Genomic DNA, 20,248 nt, shown 5'->3' on the forward strand with positions numbered 1-20,248 from the left:
TAAAATGTTGCCAGAGAAATAAATAAATAAAGTATAGATCCCTAAAATTTCTACTAAATTAGAGTAAAGCAGGGTGGTTAAGACTGAGGAAACACTGGCGGTACAATAAATATGAAACAAAACAGATCTAAAATACAACAATTCAAGGGCTAACGACTCTAGAACACGAGTAAATAGAAATAAAAAACAAAGCTAAAAACCCAGAGATCATGACAGAGAGCAAAATGTTTATTTTTGCTTCTACTGTAGTAATGCAAAAATACATTTTTAGGAAGGTTTTGTAGTTGCCAGAACTTTGTTGATCCATTGAAGATATTTTGAGATGTCCGTATAGACATTGGGCACATCTGGGTAGTTACAGTTGTGATATTTGTTGAAAGAAACAATACCAACAGCTAAACCGTTGCACACCAGAGGACCACCAGAATCACCCTGTGAGGAAGGAGGATTTTCAGTTTTCATTTCATATTTAATTTAGGTTGTTCAGCTATTTGTCAACAGGAAACAAGTAGACATAGACAATGAAAGGACAGAAGCCATACCTGACAGAATCCTTTGTCTGTGCCGTATCCACCTGCACAGATAACATTAACAGGAAGACTGGGCCATTGTTCCCTACAGACTTCTGGGTTAATGACGGACACGTTCACCACTCTCAGGTCATCGACAACTGAGCCATCATTTTTAGTTTTTCCCCATCCAGCCACTTGACAAATTTGATTTTCTTCCAAGGTTATTTCAGCACATGGAAGTTGAATTATTTGTACTTTGCAGCCTAGTTGAGCTTTCCTAGACAGCTGTAGACACACAACAGCATTGAATTAGAAATGTCGATGTCTAGTACATTTGTAGTATTTATGTAATCTAAATAAATAAACCATAAATTACATCACCTGTAATGGTTGTTTGTGTAAATATATACTTACTTTAAGGAGCATGATGTCCTCACCCAGCCAAACATCATTAAAATTGCTGGGTTTGATTTTCCTTTCGACGATTATTTTTATATCACTGCCCTGCTGGAGATTGTGGTTGCCAATAACAACATGTGTGATGTTCCTGAACAAGTAATCATTGAGATGTGGTGAATATGTTTAAGAAAACTATTTTAATGGTGCGCATCAGAGACTGCCTCACAAGAAAACATATTACTTACACAGTGTCACAGTGTGCAGCGGTTACAACAAAGTCCTCAGTGACAAGAAATCCTCCACATACATGACCCTTGCTGCTCTGTACAGAAGCCATATACAACATTGATTTATCTGGCGCTTTTTTACCATGTATGATGTCAGTTCCATATCCTGCAAAAAAATGGAAAATAAAGTAAGCCAAAACACTGTAAATGTCACATTAACACGCTCTTATGACTCTCAAATGACACACTTTCTCTGTGTATATACATAGTTTCTCTTTCACATATTTTGTCAATAGCAGGGATAGTGATAATGGGCAGAGAATAATATTAATGTCATTCTTACCTAGTTGTCCCAGACATGTCAGAACATAGACCAGCAGAAATGCATGCAGACTTTCCATGTTGCCACTGAAACAGCCTCCGGGGGTGTCAAGGAGACCCTTTTATACAGCAGTTTGCTGTGTTGTCAAGTATGATTATCATCGTTCTTATTTTGACTTATAACCACATCCTTTATTCGGTGTATGTGTGCCCTTCATTTGGAACCTTGGTGTTATCGTGCTTATCATAACTGCACAGTACCTCGCCAGTCTTAACCACATTCTGTGTCTTTTTAGACCTCCTCTTCTTCTATAATCACTAATCAAGTCAGATCGATTTAATCAGTAAAAACAGACATTTTAATTCTTTTATAAAAACCAAAGTCTGTCAGAATGATCGATTGGTTGTTCTCTCTGAATTACTTTCTTTCCTTTTCTTGCCTTACTTTGTTCTTACTAGGCTACTGTAGACCTGCTTCTCTTCACTGTTTGTAAGTAAGTGTTTTATGAGTGGTTTATATGTCATTGATATTGCTGAATGTAATGTGTTCCCCAAAGTAAGTTACGGTTAATCACATAACATTTTTAAGCAACGCACTAATGTAAATGTTGAATAGTTCCTGGACTGGTTCTCACGCGGCACTTTTCTCCTCTACTTGAGGTATGTTGTTTGAAGCACTCACAGCACTTTAAACAACATACCACATTCACCCATTCATTCATACAGGCACTTTTTTTTCTATGCTCAAGTGCTGTTTACACTCTGCATACATCTGAGAGTAACTTGGGTCTAGTAACTTGCCCAAGCGTATTTGGCATGCAGCGTGCTATTATATTAAATTCAGTAATTCACTAAATTCAGTAATCACATTACTGTTACAATGATGTAAGTTCTGGCATTGCAAAGATTCTGAACTCACGGGCATGAATGTCAAATGGAAAGATATCTTTTTTTTAATGCACACTTGCACTGCAATCACAGTAAAGCTATTCTGAGGTGACTACACCTGTAGTATCACTTCTTGTAAGACAAGCTTTTCGTGCCCTCTTTTCCAGGCAAACTTAGATATCAGATTAGATGGTGACAGTTTTAAACCCACAGATATAAGAGCGGTACAGCTGCAGTTCTATTTTTTTAATCTCAGCTTTTGAACACTGTTTTCGAAACCTTATACCCTTTTGGATACTGCTGATCAACAATTCATAAATGAATAACACAAAGGGCACATAGCTATTTTTTTTATGTAGCTCAAAGGTCACTGAAAAACTTTACATTCACTGTGACGAAGTATAACTGAACCACAGAAACCACAGATAACAAATTTCATGTAGAACGTCAATGTTCTCAATATCACAGTGATGAAAGTGAAATATTAAAATATAAGCTTACTACTAAATAGTAGTAAGGGGGCACACCTTACAGTTTTTCTCAAATGCTAAAACACATGTCACAAACGTTACCACCAGGTCCCCCAATGTCCAAACACAACACCCTTCTCTAAAGCTACATAAACACAACCACACCTTCCCACTGCAAAACTCAAACTCCCACACCAAGAGAGCAGCTCGAAGCTGTCAAAACTGTAAACACTATACACAGCATTACACACTACAGCAAAACAATTGAAAACACAATGCTCAATTTGTGAGAAGGTTCTTTGTTTCATAACTGCCAATGCATATTTTAGAAACTATACAGTAACGGATCGTCGTAGATCTCTGCAGAGGATTAGGCATTTAGATTTGTGAGTTTCATATGAGTAGTATAAATCTATAGAAAATCCTGCATGTACGTACACTACTGTAACACAACTCAATGCAAAAACAGAATCTATTGCACACAACAGTAATCTTGAAAACATGAACAGGGTGTGAAGTTTTTTTATTTACGTTATTCACACCACACACACACCACAATCACTGTGCGGCATCATGTCGCTGAGCTGTTGCTCGCATCTCGTCCGTAATGATGGTGCGAGGTTGTCTTGCTCTCCCTCCTGGACCTTCTCCTCTCCCATGTTGGCCTTCTCCTCTTCCTCGTTGGTCGCTCCTCTTCCTCCTCTCATTTGAACTCCTCTTCCTCATTGGCCTGCTCCTCTTCTTCCAGGGCCAGCTCTTCTCCCTCCTCTGCATCAGATTCCTCTTCCCCTGACTCTGCCTTCATCCATTGTGTTTGTTTGGAACCTTCAGCATACTGTGCACTCTGAACTTGCTTTTACATGTGGGTACAGCATTAGCAACAAGTGTCTACAATTTTGAGTCATTGTGTGTAGTGAATGACGCCAGGTGTGTTCCCTGTGTTCAAAGATTGGTGACTGTGGCAAGCATTTTGCATCACATGGGCTTTCATTTGAGGATATGAGCAGAGTTGTTTTGCAACATGTGTTTTAGCAAGGAAAAATGTGTTTAGATTTATGAGTACAGAGGGTTGTGTTTTGTGACTTGTGTCTTCATGTGACATGTGTTTATGGTACTGGAATATGGTGGCTACATTTAGTAAATGTGTTTAGACTACTGGTCATTTGGGTTACAGGATTGGCTTTTGTGTTTTAACATTTGAGAAAAACTGTAATATATTTACATGTTTATATGTTATGTTCTAAGTAAATTTAAAGATTTAACATTTCTTACTCCAGTAGTTGGTGCTAGTATGAAAGAGAGCCACCTCTTCTGACTTTACTGACTTCAGAGTGACTTTGTGTTGACCTCACATGTCACAAAGCCACTGGAGAGATTGGCTCTCATCAGTTCACAAGTGGAAAATGTTCATGACCCCCTTCAGTTTGCTTACCAGGCTCTTGTAGGGGGTGGATGATGGCATTATTTACATGCTGTAGCACTCTCACTCTCAGCCAGATGATATTGGTGACATTGTGAGAGAAAGCGCTCTAGATGGATGTCACCACTCCAACTATGTCCTAGATTTCTAGTAATCTGTCAGAGAAACCTTAGTTTGATGTTCTGGTTAATGAAGTTTTACACTACCTCACATTATAAACCTTGTATTATGGGCCTCTAATGTGATGGGCCAAGACAAACATTCTGGAAATACTTTGTTTGTTTGGTGACCTGGATGAACTGCTTCAGGCAGGAAGAGCATGGTGATGATTGCGTGATATAAGATAAGGTGTCTTATACCATGGTCTGCAAAGCTTGAAACACTTTCATAGCATTATCTGACAAGAATGTGATGAGTTCAGCAAATGTTGTTAGATCAAAGCTGTTGTTTTTCTTTTTTGCTCCACTTTTTTTTTGGTTCCCTTTTACACTGCTACAACTAGATGACTAAGAGAAACCACAGCGTCAGTCTTCAGGTTTTACCACCTTTGCTTTTGCATGTGTTATGGTGGCATGTGCAAGTAATTTCTTAATTCCTGACTGCCAGCAGTGTGTGTGTGTGTGTGTGTGTGTGTGTGTGTGTGTGTGTGTGTGTGTGTGTGTGTGTGTGTGTGTATTTGAAAAATGCATACACCTGACTAACTGGTGATACTTTTGACTGGTGTGAAGATGTTAGTGTGGTTGTTTGTTAAATGGGAAAGGAATATTAAAAGAGGCTAAATGAAATTTGTGAATCAGAGATTTGTATATAATTTCCACACGATATGCACAAAGAAGACAGATTTTGGAAGCCCGAAAAAATAATAACTATCTATTATTTTATATATTTATTGTAAAGTTGTCAGTCTATCAGTATGTTATTTACCATAGTAATATGGTAAATGTGATGCAACTGACAGATACTTAATCTATTATCTCTATTTTATTAGTTATTTAATTCTCCATTTATATGATTTTTTGTTCTCTGATACTTTTACTGCATTGTTTAATTAATTTTAATCCATGTTAGGTCTCCTTCTCTAGGTTTTTATGCATGCTACTACATGTGCAGTTGCACCAAAAAACCCAAAACAAAAAAGCATTGTTCTTTAATGCAGATATATGATGTACAACCACAGTTGTACATAATCAAAAAAGCAGAAAGGCAAGCAGAGAGGACCTCATATTTTACCCATATTTTATTCACAATAGAGCACAAAAATATACAAAACATTTCAACTGAGAAAATGCACCAGTTTGAGAATTTTATGGCAAATATTTTCATTAGCAAGAGAGTGTGTGGAGGTCATAATTAATTATCTAATTATTAGCAACAGTAGACTAACAAGATGTTAACAGTACCTTTATATAAAAGGCTGTAAATTGTCTGTGAAAGAAAAACAATCTAGGTGCTTCATTTTGGTGGTGGTCATCTTACAATAATGAAGCAGTCATCTTATTGCCCTTGAAAGGTATAAAGCTATCCACCAAGCTATTTTCTTCTTATTAAATGCATGCTGTTGTAACTGTCTTTAGTTAAGAGGAAGAAATCAATCTACACCTGCAGTTTATCACTGGGCTGTGTAAAAACACAAAACAGTACAGAGAAGCCCCAGTTTATACCCAGAAACTTCTTTCTGTAAGCTCTTCTGTAACCTCTTACCACCCTGATCTCAGACCAAATACACACGTCTTGTTTATCACTCAAACTTTCTGGTAAAACACTGTCCCCTAGTGGTGAAAATGGGAGTTAAATTGTCCAAAATCTCACTGCAAGAGCAAACGGATGCCATCGTGGTGCCATAAAATGTCTTTGTTTCAATTTTCAGTGTTTTCATTCATTATTACTGTGTTTTCCTCCATTGCACTGATATTTCTTCAAGCAATGGGTAACTGATCCATCTAGGAAGTCACTTAAATTAGCTGTTTAAGGAAGCAACATCAGATGTTATTGTTCACACCTTAGAGCTGAACTTCATTACACCATGCCATACCTGTTCCATTTAAGGGTAGCATTGTGCTTGAGTGAAGGGTTAGCAAGAAGGGGCTTTGTTCCAACCCTGCCTTACACCCTTATATGTGAGGTTTGCATGTTCTCCCTGTACCTGTGTGGTTAGATCATAGATGTGAAGTAGATAAAGTGCTCGAAGTGTATAAAATAAAGCGCTGTTTGACTATATGGTTCTCTTATTTTTTTAACAGCATAATAAAAAATAAGGCACTGACTATTTAATTTCACATCCATCCAAGTGGCATCCATGAATGACAAAATAAATGATTTAGTTATGGACGGCCAGAGTTGTGTACCTGAGATGACCATATAAGGGATGTTTCCTCTCGATGACATCATAAACCTCCAAGTGTAGAAATAATCTGAAATGAAGTGTGTGGAGCAATCTGACGTCTGAACTTTGGGCTCCAAAGATTATTTGTATACAAAATGACTTTTGTCATGTTTACTACGAGGCTCACTATTGACACATTATATCCACATATTCACATTCACACATTATACTTTATTTGAAATTGAACTGGTGTCTGGATTTTGGTTTCTTTTTCATAAATAACAGCATTCACATTATACAGAGGTGCAACAACTAGAGTCATGGTGCCACGACAATAACTTGGTCTTAAACACCAAAAAGACCAAGGAGATCATTGTAGATTTCCGGAAGAGGGGTCATAACAACCATCTGCCTCTCTTCATTGGCAGTGAGGCGGTGGAGAGGGTGAGCAGTTTTAAATTCTTGGGGGTAACTGTGACCGAGGACCTGTCCTGGGGCAACCATATCACCTCAGTTGTACGGAAGGCCCAACAGCGCCTCTACTACCTGAGGAGACTGCGGAGCGCACACATTCCCAGATCTCTGATGTTGAACTTCTACAACTGTGCCATCAGCAGCGTTCTGACGTATGGATTTCTAGTGTGGTTCCCCAGCTGCACCAAGGCCGATCAGCAAGCACTCCAGCGGGTGGTGAAAGAAGCTGGCAGAATTATTGGAACAAGTCTGCCAGAGATCAGTAATATCTTCCCCACTCGCTGTCTGAGGAGGGTGCACAGTATCCTGCGGGACCAACATCACCCTGCGCGCCACCTTTTCCATCTGCTGCCCTCAGGGAGAAGGTACAGGTCTATACAGGCCAGAACATCCAGACTGGCCAACAGCCTGTATCCACAGGCTGTGAGGCTCCTGAACTCTCTGCCCCCCTCTCACGGACAATAACCATATCCAACTTCTTAATAGCAATGAACTGGTCTGCATTGGTGCATCATATCTTTATTCTCTTCCCCCTCCTGCCCCCCCCCCCCCCCCCCCTCTTTCTTAAATAGATAACTATCATATCTGATATCATATCTCACAGTACAATAATATTGAATGGGTTGCATTGTTGTATTTTGTCATGTTTCTCAGGTCTTTGTCTGAATTTCTACGAACATTATTGCTAAGGATTGTCTTATTGCATTGGAGTCACACTGGGTTAAATATGTACACTTGGGTTTTAAGGGGTATTTATTATTTTCTTCTTTTTTTTGGGTTGTATGGAAGCCCCAAACGCAATTTCATTGTTCTTGACAAATAAATAAATACTAAATACTATAAACTGATGTAAAATAAAATGTGAAAAAAGACTACTAAATACAGGAAATTAGTCTATTATCAAAATTTTGTGAAGTCACTTGACTTCCCAATAGCCACGTACAATTCTGATGTCAAACAAAGCTATACATTTTTTAAAATTTTATTTGTTCTGATGACATTTTTATCTCATGATATGGATTGAGGAGTTTGTGCCCTGGTGAAGTGCCTGTTCATGTTTCCAGTATCGGGCAGGCTTTAGTAAAATGAGATGAAATTGCCCTGGATATGACTGTTTATGAGCTTTCTGACTTGTCAGTGGATATTAGTTCTCGTCAGTTTATGTAATACAACCAACGAACCACAGGAAAACCTCCTTTGACTTTTTTCATACGTGATACTAACTTGTGCACTTCAAAGCTACTATGTCACTGATCTATTTGTAAGCTTGACAATGAAAGAGTCATCAGCAGTTTTTGTTAGATATTGCTTAGATATTGTTAGATATTTTGTTAGATACAGTTAATGTTAGATATTGCAGAATTTAAGCAGTTTACACAGCTCACATATCACTTGCCCAACAGTCTTACAATACACCCACAATAACATGGAAAATATTTTTTACCCTTTGCATTTTTTTTTCTTGAGAATATCTGTGATCCAAGGAAGAAATTGTGATATGTCTGTATAGACGTTTGGGACATCTGGATATTTACAGCTATTGTCGTTGTTAAAGGAAACAATGCCAACAGCCAACTCGTTACATACGAGAGGCCCACCAGAATCACCCTGTGAGGAAGAAATATCAAATATTAATTTGTTTTTGTTTGATAATTTTGATGTTTAAACTATGTTTGATAATTCATATGAAAAAAATTACCTGACAGATTCCACTCTTTGCTTTGTATCCACCGGCGCAAATAACATTTTTTAAAGTTCTTCTCCACAGCTTCTGACACTTGTCCTTGTTAATGATGGGAACATTTAGCACTTGCAGCTCATTAACATAATCAGATCGATGTTTACCAGGTTCTGTGGGCCCCCATCCAGCTACACTGCAGATCTTGTTTTCCTCCAGGTTTAGTTTTTGAATTGGAAGTGGAATTAGCTTAATTGGTTTTTTGTTACCCAGGGGAACTTTCTTAGACAGCTGGAAAGATAAAAAACAAACAAACAAAAAAAAAAAACCCCACAGAAAATAAAAATGATTATTTATATCAGTTATGAACATGTCAGATTTGTGTGTATTTAAGGTTCTCCAGTATTTTTCTTTACATATCTCTCAAGACAGGAAAGTGCGTGCACTTGCATAAAGCAAATTACTCTACAATACTATCATTATCACAAGCGTATTTAGATGTATTAATATATCTATTAATGTGTCACGTGTTTATTATTATTACAGCAAATTAAGAAAAAGTGCTTGTTTGTTTTGGAACTAGAAGTCATTTCATGTATTACTGTTGTTGCTGTTTTGTTTTTTTTACCTGTACTACAAACAAATGGTAAATGGCCTGTATTTGTATAGCGCTTTTACTAGTCTCCCCTAGGGACCCCAAAGCGCTTTACACATCCAGTCATCTCACTGGTGGAGGCAAGCTACAGTTGTAGCCACAGCTGCCCTGGGGCAGACTGACAGAAGCGAGGCTGCCATATCGCGCCATCGGCCCCTCTGGCCATCACCAGTAGGCGGTAGGTGAAGAGTCTTGCCCAAGGACACAACGACCGAGACTGTCCGAGCCGGGGCTCGAACCGGCAACCTTCCGATTACGCGGCGAACGCCCAACTCTTGAGCCACGATCGCCCAAATGTGTTTTGATTGGTTGACACTTAAAGAAAATCATATAATTTTTGAATGGTTTGATTATAAATGCTGGCCGAAAGTGCCAGAAAATGTTTCTCTGAATGATTTAGGGTTTTTTTGCTGTTCTTTTAATTTTATTTCTTTTATATTTTCCTCCCTGTATTAACCTTTTTAATGATTGATTGATTCATAAGAACGTCTGATATCTTTTATGAAGTCGAGGCTGAATAGATGAATACTTACTTTGAGAAGCATGATGTCACTTCCATTTTCAACTTTGTTGAAGGCAGGGTGTCTGCAGATCATTTTTACTCCATATCTCATTTTCTTATTTTCCTTCCTGAGATCATGGGTGCCCAGAACAACACTTAAGGATTTAGGATTCCTGCAGGAATGATTGAAAAACAAAATAATTATTTATGTTTAGATGAATGTGACATTGCTTGAAGTATCGGTGGCTACTCACTCAAAACGACAGTGCGCAGCAGTCATTACAAAGTCTTTACTGACAAGGAATCCTCCACATGTGTGTTTTTTGTTGTTTTGTACTGATGCCATATACTGCATGGACTTTTCCTCAGCCTTTTTGCCATTTATGATTTCACTTCCCAGTGCTGAAAATAAATGAAGAAAAACTGAGAGAAATATAGTTTTTGCATAACTTTAAGAAAAATATTTTGCAATCTTACCATTTTGAATGAGGCATGTCACAGCTGTGACTAGAAGACACTTCTGTAGAGCGTGCATGATGCGTGGAAGTCAACTAGAATGTCGTTGTTTAGGGGGACAGTTTGTCTGCTTTATGCATCACCTTGCAATGTTTCTGTGGCTTTTCATCAACACTTCCCATCAGTCACTCCTCCCACATCAATCATCTATCTCCACTAAACATGTGATTTTATTTTTTCTCTTAAATAAACTTGAACTAACTAATTAACTAATTGAACCAAATTAGTTTAAATGTAATGAATTATAAATGTAATGAATTTTTAATTTATATATATATATATATTGTAAAACCAAGCAAATGTGTGAAACACCAAAGAGTACCAAAACCTGTGAAAAACTGTGAGTCATTGAAACCACTTTTTCCAGCTACACCTTCACAGTCACATGTCAGATGCAAAAAACAAAGAAAGACAGAACAGAAGACACAAGAGGGTGCAGACACAACAGTGCAACAGAAAAGTGCAACAGTGACAGTTGATTAAATAAGTCTTTTAACATCACTACAGTATGCTCTCTCTATCAAGCCTCTTTCCTGTTATTTCCTGCTAGTATATTACATTTGAATGTGTAGTTGCTTCTAGAAGTTTGAGATGAACTTCAAAAATGGACACATAGTGCAGTAAGTACACATATTAGAGATTTATTTATTTATTATTTATTTATTTCACTTCCTAGTGCCCAAGAAGAAATGTAGAAAATTTGAGAGAGAATATTTTCACAACATATTTTGAAATCTTACATTTTTTTATAAGGCATGTCATAGCCTGAAGAGAAGAAGAGAAGAGCAGAAACTTCCTCAGACTGTGCATGACGCATAGAAGTCAAGTAAAATGTAATCGTTTTAAGGGGGGCAGTTTGCCTGTTTTATGCATCACTTTGCAATCTGTAAGCGGTTTTCATTTAACACTTCCTATCTTTCTCTCCTCTCAAAATTTTGTTGCACATTTATCTCCTCTAAATGCACACATGTCTGCATGTGTGTGTTTGTTGAAGGTGTGAAACATGTCTTAGCATCAAAAATTATCATCATTTTTACAAGCGAAGATGTTAGTGTAGTGACAGTATCTTACTGTTGAATTTGACCAGCATGAAGAAACAATGTGCAATGACAATAAAGTTGAATTCTAAACTATGTTTTCTAAAATAAAAAATATATATAGGTTGCTGTCTTGATGCGTACTCAATCTTCCAGGTTAAGAAATCCTAAAAAGTAATTAACAAACAGATAATTTCCACACGATATGCACAAAGATATATATTATATATTTATATTATATATTTATTGTACAGTTGTCAGTCTATCGGTATGTTATTTACCATAGTAATATAGTAAATGTGATGCAACTGACATATACTTAATCTATTATCTCTATTTTATTAGTTATTTAATTCTCTATTTATATGATTTTTGTTCTCTGATACTTTTACTGCATTGTTTTAATTAATTTTAAACCTTGTTAGGTCTCCTTTAAGTTTTTATCAGTGTTGGGCAAGTTACTTTGAAAAAGTAATTAATTATAGTTACTAGTTACTTCTTCAAAAAAAGTAACTGAGTTAGCAACTGAGTTACAATATTCTAAAAGTAATTAATTATTTGAAAAGTAACTATTGCGTTACTTTAAAAAAACATTTAATCCTCTGGGGTCCAGGGTATAATTGGCCATTTTTAACTACTTTCGATTTTCTCTCCACATTTTACGTTAAAAAATATTTACTTTGTCTTGTATCATTCTTTTCAGTACAACCTCACATGTCTGAATTTACAGTTATGTTTTCATTTTAACATACTGTATTAACACAATTGATCTAAAATCAGACAAAAAACATAAAATCAGAGTAGAAAAAGTTATATCTTTAACTGCAACAACCACAGACATGTTTAATGAATCATATTTCATAACTTTAAATCAGAATCAGAATCAGAATCTTGTTTATTGGCCAAGTATATGTGCAGACACATACAAGGAATTTGGTTCCGGTAGATGGTGGCTCTAAAGCACAGCAATGTAAATCACACACACACACACACACGTGTCTATATATACACATTACACATACATAAATGCAAATATAAATTGTCAATTTTAAAATCCTATCCACAAGTTTTGCACACAACAAAGTTATTTGCATCCATTTACCTTTTACCTTGATTTTTTTAAATAACCATTTCAAACTATTTACAGAACAATCAGCTGTTCTGCATTCAATAAGATGCCACACAAAATAATTTCTGTCCACTATAAAGGAGAACATCACAGCCTGCAGGTCTGACAGCAGCAGGTGTATCACTCCTGTTTCTACCTGGAGACAGCAGCCGCCTCATTGTTCTGACACACAACACAAAACTATCCACAACACTACACTCTAACTACACAAGACAACACATTAACTACACACTCCAAAAACATCTCAAAACTCGCTCTCTCTCTTTTTCTGCTCTTTCTCTCTCTCTCTCTCTCTCTCTCTCTCGCCATCACTCCTAAAACGTCCTCTGTTTTGTTTTTGTTTTTTTGATCATAAGCAGAGTGCTTGCTAGCGCTGTCCTTAGACAGTAAACGTGACAAAACTATTGAGGAAAAAACGCTGCGTATACATTGTTTATCATGACCCTATCAACACAATTTATAAACTGGTATAAATCACCTTGTTGCTTTGTCTTTAAGCGGTCATGTGATTGGCTTACCACGACTACTTTATTTTTCCTCAGTCAAGCAGCAGCACTCCTGCCATTGTTTTGCCCCCTTAGCTCCAGGTGTTGTGCTAGAAAGTGATCATGAACACTTTCTAGCGCGGGAGTGCGCGCAGCTGCTTAAAGCTGTAGCGTCCGTAGGCAGCTACGTCCGTGCAACTGATATAAGATGCAGTAAACTGAACACAGCTTCAACCGTCTGTTTGTTGAAAAATAGTAACGGACCGCATTTTCTTGTTAGTAACTGTAACGACATTGTAACGATAGGAATAGTAATTAGTTAGATTATTTCGTTACTGAAAAAAGTAACGCCGTTACTTGTAACGCCGTTATTCCCATCACTGGTTTTTATGCATGCTACTACATGTGCAGTTGCACCAAAAAAACAAAAAAACAAAAACCCAAAAAAGCATTGTTATTTGCAGATATGTGATATACAACCACAGTTTTACATAACCAAAAAAGCAGAAAGGCAAGCAGAGAGGCCCTCATAAATCCGTATTTTATTCACAATAGAGCACAAAAATATACAAAATGTTTCAACTGAGAAAATGCACCAGTTTGAGAAAAAAAAAAAGTCATTTTGAATTTTATGGCGTTGCACATTTCTATAAGCAAGAGAGTGTGTGGAGGTCATAATTATTTATCTAATTATTAGCAACAGTAGACTAACAAGATGTTAACAGTAGCTTTATGTTAAAGGTTGTAAACTGTGAAAAAAACAAAAACAATCTTGCTTCATTTTGGTGGTGGTCACCTTACAATAATGAAGCAGTCATCTTATTGCCCTTGAAAGCTAAGCAGGGGTGTCCAAACTTTTTTCACTGAGGGCCAATTAGGTATAAATTAGGTATATAACCTTAACTTTACTGTATTAAAGTTAGAAAAATCACTTAAAAGTGGTCAAATGTGTTATATTGTTGAATATAATTAAAGCTTTCCATAAATGGATGTTTATTGATTTATTCAGAAAAAGCTTTGGTAGCTCATTCTCAGAACAGCAGCCTCAGATTTCTTCTTAGACAGAGGATTTACAGCAAATATAAATTGTCGATTTTAAAATCCTATGCACAAGTTTTGCAAACAACAAAGTTATTTTGCATCCATTTAAAACAATAAAGGGGAAAATGGGACGGTACATTTCAAGTTTGTTATTTAAGTTATTAGGCTTAGCAAAACATCTATTAACGTCCGTTTGAAACGATTATCAACATTAACAGACTGAACTGGACTTAATAACAGGAGTCCATATAATTTTAGTAAATTATTCTGGTGAGTATCAGCTGCGCTGGGTATGTAAATCGGGCCATCCAGCTGCGGCACATTATTTCGGTGACTTTAACGAAGCCGTGTTTTATGAGGTCTCCATCTGAAAAAGCCTTGCCATGTCTTGCGATGAGTTGGGCGACCTCATAGCTGGCTATTGGAGCCTTTTCCTGGACAATTTGAGCACGAAAAAAAATACTGTTGCTGACCCCGCAGGAGAGCTACCCTTTGCTGCTCTCGCTCAGCACCAGTGTAGGATGCATAGGCCTGATGTTTGGTTTCATAATGACGTGGTGCATTATTTCATAATTGCCACAGTTTCAGTGCAGATCAAACAGATACACTTCCCCTTGAATTATTTGAAGAAATATTCACTCTCCCACCGTTTCTGAAATTTTCTGCACTCACTTTTCTACCTTTCGCTTCTTTGGTTCTGCCATGTTTAGTAACTTGGGGTAAATTTCTTCTGTGATTGTCCATTTTGGTGGAGCAACTGCCTTGATCAACAGCAGCTCCCCCTGGTGTTAAAACCAAGAGGTGCAATACACTCAAGCAAAAGTTGAAGTGTGGGCCATATTCTATTCTATTTATAAAATTACTTGCGGGCCAATTAAAAATGGACCGCGGGCCGCAAAAATATTTGTATACAAAATGACTTTTGTTGGCCTTCAGACAATAATTCTGATTGCTACAGTGCCAGACAGGACACAAAAAAAGGAAAAACAAAAAAACAAAAAGACTTTTGTTTAATATGAGGCTCACTATTGACACATTATAGTCACATATTCTCATTCACACATTATATTTTATTTGAAATTTAATTAGTGTCTGGATTTTAGTTTTGGTAAAAGGCTCTGTTGACAGATGTAATCAGTTTCTTTCTCTTTTTGTAAACAAGGTCGAGTCAGCAATAGTACCTCCTACATGTGACCCGTCCATGTTTAGTCCCTGTTCAGCTGCCAGTTTAAACCTGTCTCAATTACACTTCTTAACGAGATGATTAGTCAAATTAAACCTTCTGGTTCTCCCGTGGATGTTATCCCTGCATGGTTTTTAAAGAGGTTTTTCCCTTGATTGGAACCTTAGTCCTTGCCATTATAAATATCAATATTACTTCCAGTGTACTTCCTGATGGTTTAAAACATGCAATTGTAAACCCTTTATTTAAAAATCCTGGCCGTGACCCTCAGTTTGCTCAAATTTTTGACCTATTTCAAAATTTCCATTCTTTACTAAATTTTCCATTCAAAGTTATTGGAAAAAAAATGTTTTTACCCAACTGAATACGTTTTTACGTACTAATGGTATCCTGGAAGTTTTTCAGTTTGGTTTAAACATCTACACTCCACTGAAACAGCACTTTTATGGGTTTTGTAACGATATCTGTTTAGCCAATGATTGTCGAAGTACCGTGAGCCTTGTGCTTTTAGATCTAACTACAGCGTTTAATACTGTTGGCGACAGTATTCTTATCTCTTGTTTGGAACGCCTGGTTGGCATCAAAGGTGTAACACTGGATTGGCTTCGTTCAATAACTTCGTTATTTGAGTGGCAGAACGTTTAGTGTTAATGTTGAAAATTTGAATCCACCTCAGCCCCTCTTTCTTGTGGGGTGCCACAGGGCTCAATCCTTGGCCCTCTTCTTTTTTCACTGTACGTGCTCCCTTTGGGGTCTATTTTAGAAAACACAAAATATCCTTTCACTGCTATGCAGACGACTGCCAAATTTATTTGCCTTTAGCGCCAAACGGCCCAGGCTCGATTCAAATCTTTCTGAACTGCCTTGAAGATGTCAGAGCTTGGATGGCTCTGAACTTTTTGAGCTTCAATGAGGATAAAATGGAAGTGATTGCATTTAGGCCTAATAATATTTCATGCAACCCGCTTGGGAATTGTGGTTGGCTTGGCTAATTTCAAAGTCCTAACGCTGGTTTATAAATGCCTAAATGCTCCCCCTTACCTTTCCGAGATACTTCAGCCTTATATTCCTTCACGGGCCCTTAGATCAGCCAACCTGCTGCTTTTGGTTGTTCCAAAATCTAGGCTAAAGCGTCTTCAATTATGACTCCCAAACTTTGGAATAAGTCCCCTTAAATATCAGACAGGCATATTCATTTCCTATTTTTATGTCTCTTTTGAAAAAACACCTTTTTTTGATAGCATTTAGACTGGTGTGAGTTGATATGTTTGTTATGTGTTATTATGTGTTTATGTGGGTGTCAGTGGTTTTATCTTGTGTTTTACCCCTTTGTCTCTGTACAGCACTTTGGGCAAACTCTTTGTTTTTAAATGTGCTATATAAATAAATTGGATTTGGATTTTGGTTTCTTTTTCATAAATAACAGCATGCACAGTATAAACTGATGTAAAATAAAATGTGCAAAAAGTCTACTAAATACAGGAAATTAATTCATGAATTATCAAATTTCTTTGTGAAGTCATTCGACCTCTCAATAGCCATGTACAATTGTGATGTCAAACAAAACTATACACTTTTCTTTCTTTCTTTTTTCTGATTGATGTGGATTGAGGAGTTTTAGCCATGGTGAAGTGTCTGGCCATGTTTCATAAGAATCACTCCTCCTACAGTATCGGTCAGATTGTAATGAAATGAGATTAATTTGCGCTGGATATTACTGTTTATGAGCCTTTTTGAATTCTCAATGGATCTTTATTCTTTTTCTGACAAATTAGTTTGTGTAATACAACTAATGACAAACCTTTGTTTGTTTTTTTACATCATACTAACTTGCGCACTTCAAAGCTACTATGTTACTGATGTTCTAGTGTAAGCTTGACATTGAAAAGAGTCATCAGCAGTTTTTTGAAAGGCCCTTTAATGTTAGATATTGCTGAATTTAAGCAGTTTACACAGCTCACATATCACTTGCCCAACAGTCTTACAATACACCCATAACACAATTTAAAATATTTTTTACCCTTTGCATTTTTTTTTCTTGAGAATATCTGTGATCCAAGGAAGAAATTGTGATATGTCTGTATAGACGTTTGGGACATCTGGATAGTTACAGCCATTGTCGTTGTTAAAGGAAACAATGCCAACAGCCAACTTGTTACATATGAGAGGCCCACCAGAATCACCCTGTGAGGAAGAAATATCAAATATTAATTTGTTGTTTTTCAATAATTTTGATGTTTATACTATTTTGATAAGAAAACATGAAAAAAAGACCTGACAGATTCCACTCTTTGCTTTGTATCCACCGGCGCAAATAACATTTTTGGGAATTTGTCCCCACACCTTCTGACACTCGTCCTTGTTAATGATGGGAACATCCAACACTTGCAGCTCATTAACATAACCAGATCGATGTTTACGAGGTTCTGTGGGCCCCCATCCAGCTACACTGCAGATCTTCTTTTCCTTCAGGTTTAGTTGTTGAATTGGAAGTGGAATTAGCTTAATTGGTTTTTTGCCACCCAGGGAAACTTTCTTAGACAGCTGGAAAGATAAAATCAAAAACCTCAGAAAATAAATGATTAAAATTGAAATCAGTTATGAAGATGTCAAATTTGTGTGTATTTAAAGTTCTCCAATATTTGTCTTTGCATGTCTCTCAAACAGATAGTGCATGCACAAATGTGGGTAGCGACTTGCATAAGGCAAATTATTCTAAAATACTATTATTATCGTCTTTGTATTTAGATGTATTAATATATCTAATAATGCGTGACATGTATATTATTGTTACAGCAAAAATAAGAAAAGGTGCTTGTTTGTTTTGTTGTGGAACAAGAAGTAATTTCATGTATTATTATTGTTGCTGTTGGTTTTACCTATACTACAATCAAATGTGCTTTGATTGGTTGAAGCTTAAACAAAATCATGTAATTGGTGATTGATCATGTGGTTTGACAGTAAATGCTGGCCGAAAGTGCCAGAAAATGTTTAGGTTTTTTGTTGTTCTTTTAATTATGTTTCTTTTATTTATTCTTTTATTTTTATTTTATACTTTCCTCCCTGTATTAACTATTTTTATTATTGATTGATTCATAAGAACGTCTGATATCCTTTGTGAAGCCGAGGCTGAATAGATGAATACTTACTTTGAGGAGCATGATGTCATTCCCATTTGCAACTTCCTTGAAGGCAGGGTGTCTGCACATCATTTTTACTCCATATCTCATTTTCTTATTTGCCTTCTTGAGATCATGGGTACCCAGAACAACACTTAAGGATTTAAGCTTCCTACGTGAATAATGAATGAGAAACCAAAATAATTATTTATATTTAGATGAATGTGACACGCTTTTGGTGGTTACTCACTTAACAGCACAATGCGCAGCAGTCATTACAAAGTCTTCACTGACAAGGAATCCTCCACATGTGTGTATTTTGTTGTTTTGTACTGATGCCATATACTGCATGAACTTTTCATCAGCCTTTTTGCCATTTATGATTTCACTTCCCAGTGCTGAAAATAAATGAAGAAAAACTGAGAGAAATATAGTTTTTGCATAACTTTAAGAAAAATATTTTACAATCTTACCATTTTGTATGAGGCATGTCACAGCTGTGAATAGAAGACACTTCTGTAGAGCGTGCATGATGCGTGGAAGTCAAGTAAAATGTCGTTGTTTAGGGGGGCAGTTTGTCTGCTTTATGCATCACCTTGCAATGTTTCTGTGGCTTTTCATCAACACGTATATGTTGAGTCTGTGAGTCAATGAAACCACATTTTCCAGCTACACCTTCACGGTCACATGTCAGATGTTAAAGTAGTGTAAATGCACACATGTGTGTGTATGTGTGTGCATGTGTGTGTGTGCATTTGTATATGGGTGCCATCTTCTTGTCAAATACCAGAGGACCCCCAGAATCACCCTGTGTGAAAAAAATATCTTTATTTGATTTTGCTGGAGACAACAATAACAACGACAAAAATACATAAAATCACAGTCTTGAAATTTTATGAATTGAGATCTTCAAATATATCATACATATCATATCAACATATAATATTGTAATAAATGAGTTGATGAACACTTTGAGAAGCATGATATCATTTCCAGATTTAGCATTCTTGTAAGAAGGATGCTTGCACTTCTTTTTTATTTGATATATCATGGTCTTCTCAGCTTTCTTGAGATTGTGGGTGCCCAGAACAACATTTCCTGCATTGATAATAATTAAGAAGTCTGCAGAAATATTCATATTTAGGTGATGAACAGATTCCTTGTAGGATCTTAGTAACTTTCCAATCATCACAGTGTGCAGCAGTCAATACAAAGTCTTCACTGACAAGGAATCCTCCACATACGTGCCTTATCTTGTGTTGCATTGATGCCATATACAGCATTGAACTCTTCTTGCTGCAAAGAAATGAAAAAAAAAAAGAATAACAATTATCTCACATTCTTTGAAAAAAAGATAAGATACTAAATTTTTACCATTTTGTTTGAGACAACTAATTGGTAGGAAGAGCAAAAACAGTTGCAGAGTGTGCATTGTGCCTGTGAGGTGCAGTCATTATGCATCACCTTGCAGTCTGTGGTTTTCATTAACAACACATCCGGTGTATTTCTCTTCTGAAACTTTTGTCAGACATTTATCACGGCAGTCTTTTTTAAGATTCTTTTTGTGGTTTTTATTTTGATCTTTAAAGTCCTGTACCCTCATTATTAAATGAACTTACATTAAATTAATCGAAAAGTATTCCCATTTTCTCTTTGTCATTTTCTCTAGCAACGAGAAACATCACACCTTTAAAACTGTAAAACGTACACGAGCTGTTGACGTTTTTTTCTTTTCCAGCAGCAGCTTTGCAATTACAGGAGTTGAAGAGGTCTAGCTGTTTAAAATGTTACTGTTTGGTTTGATTCAAATAAGTGATTCTAATTATGCTGATTACTATTGTGAGTGATGCAGACTTAATGCAAACACAT

The 20,248-nt window shown here is 36.6% G+C and overlaps 2 protein-coding genes across 3 annotated transcripts; both read right to left on the reverse strand.

Moving 5' to 3' along the window:
• Nucleotides 1-160: 160 nt before the first annotated feature.
• On the reverse strand, nucleotides 161-13,124 carry LOC309700412 (transmembrane protease serine 9-like). The gene is made up of 11 exons (XM_082523931.1): nucleotides 13,070-13,124; nucleotides 10,347-10,486; nucleotides 10,124-10,271; nucleotides 9,901-10,042; nucleotides 8,734-9,003; nucleotides 8,479-8,642; nucleotides 1,482-1,546; nucleotides 1,157-1,304; nucleotides 927-1,059; nucleotides 543-797; nucleotides 161-432 (listed from the first exon to the last, which is right to left on the reverse strand). The coding sequence occupies exons 2-11, from the start codon at nucleotides 10,402-10,404 to the stop codon at nucleotides 268-270; spliced, it is 1,548 nt and encodes a 515-aa protein (XP_082380057.1). The 5' UTR covers nucleotides 10,405-10,486; nucleotides 13,070-13,124; the 3' UTR covers nucleotides 161-267.
• A 4,037-nt stretch (nucleotides 13,125-17,161) lies between these two features.
• On the reverse strand, nucleotides 17,162-18,995 carry LOC309700924 (granzyme-like protein 1). 2 transcript variants are annotated; one of them, XM_082524843.1, is made up of 5 exons: nucleotides 18,853-18,995; nucleotides 18,630-18,798; nucleotides 18,410-18,551; nucleotides 17,535-17,804; nucleotides 17,162-17,444 (listed from the first exon to the last, which is right to left on the reverse strand). In XM_082524843.1, the coding sequence occupies exons 1-5, from the start codon at nucleotides 18,908-18,910 to the stop codon at nucleotides 17,277-17,279; spliced, it is 807 nt and encodes a 268-aa protein (XP_082380969.1). In that variant the 5' UTR covers nucleotides 18,911-18,995; the 3' UTR covers nucleotides 17,162-17,276. The 2 variants fall into 2 exon arrangements, with proteins under 2 accessions (XP_082380969.1, XP_082380970.1); XM_082524844.1 differs by having other exon boundaries at nucleotides 18,630-18,777; nucleotides 18,853-18,994.
• Nucleotides 18,996-20,248: the final 1,253 nt, after the last annotated feature.

The sequence above is a fragment of the Aulonocara stuartgranti genome, assembly GCF_965226115.1.
Source record: "Aulonocara stuartgranti genome assembly, chromosome: 23".
Lineage (NCBI taxonomy): Eukaryota > Metazoa > Chordata > Actinopteri > Cichliformes > Cichlidae > Aulonocara > Aulonocara stuartgranti.

Bases quoted from the DNA above. Each gene is read 5' to 3' on its own strand.
- LOC309700412 (XM_082523931.1), bottom strand. From the start codon at position 10,404: ATGCACGCTCTACAGAAGTGTCTTCTAGTCACAGCTGTGACATGCCTC. The intron at 9,004-9,900 runs GTAAGTATTCAT...TTATCTTTCCAG, and splicing joins GTGACATCATGCTTCTCAAA to CTGTCTAAGAAAGTTCCCCT. The intron at 798-926 runs GTAAGTATATAT...GTGTGTCTACAG, and splicing joins AGGACATCATGCTCCTTAAA to CTGTCTAGGAAAGCTCAACT.
- LOC309700924 (XM_082524843.1), bottom strand. From the start codon at position 18,910: ATGCACGCTCTACAGAAGTGTCTTCTATTCACAGCTGTGACATGCCTC. The intron at 18,799-18,852 runs GTAAGATTGTAA...TATTTCTCTCAG, and splicing joins GACATGCCTCATACAAAATG to TTTTTCTTCATTTATTTTCA. The intron at 17,805-18,409 runs GTAAGTATTCAT...TTATCTTTCCAG, and splicing joins ATGACATCATGCTCCTCAAA to CTGTCTAAGAAAGTTTCCCT.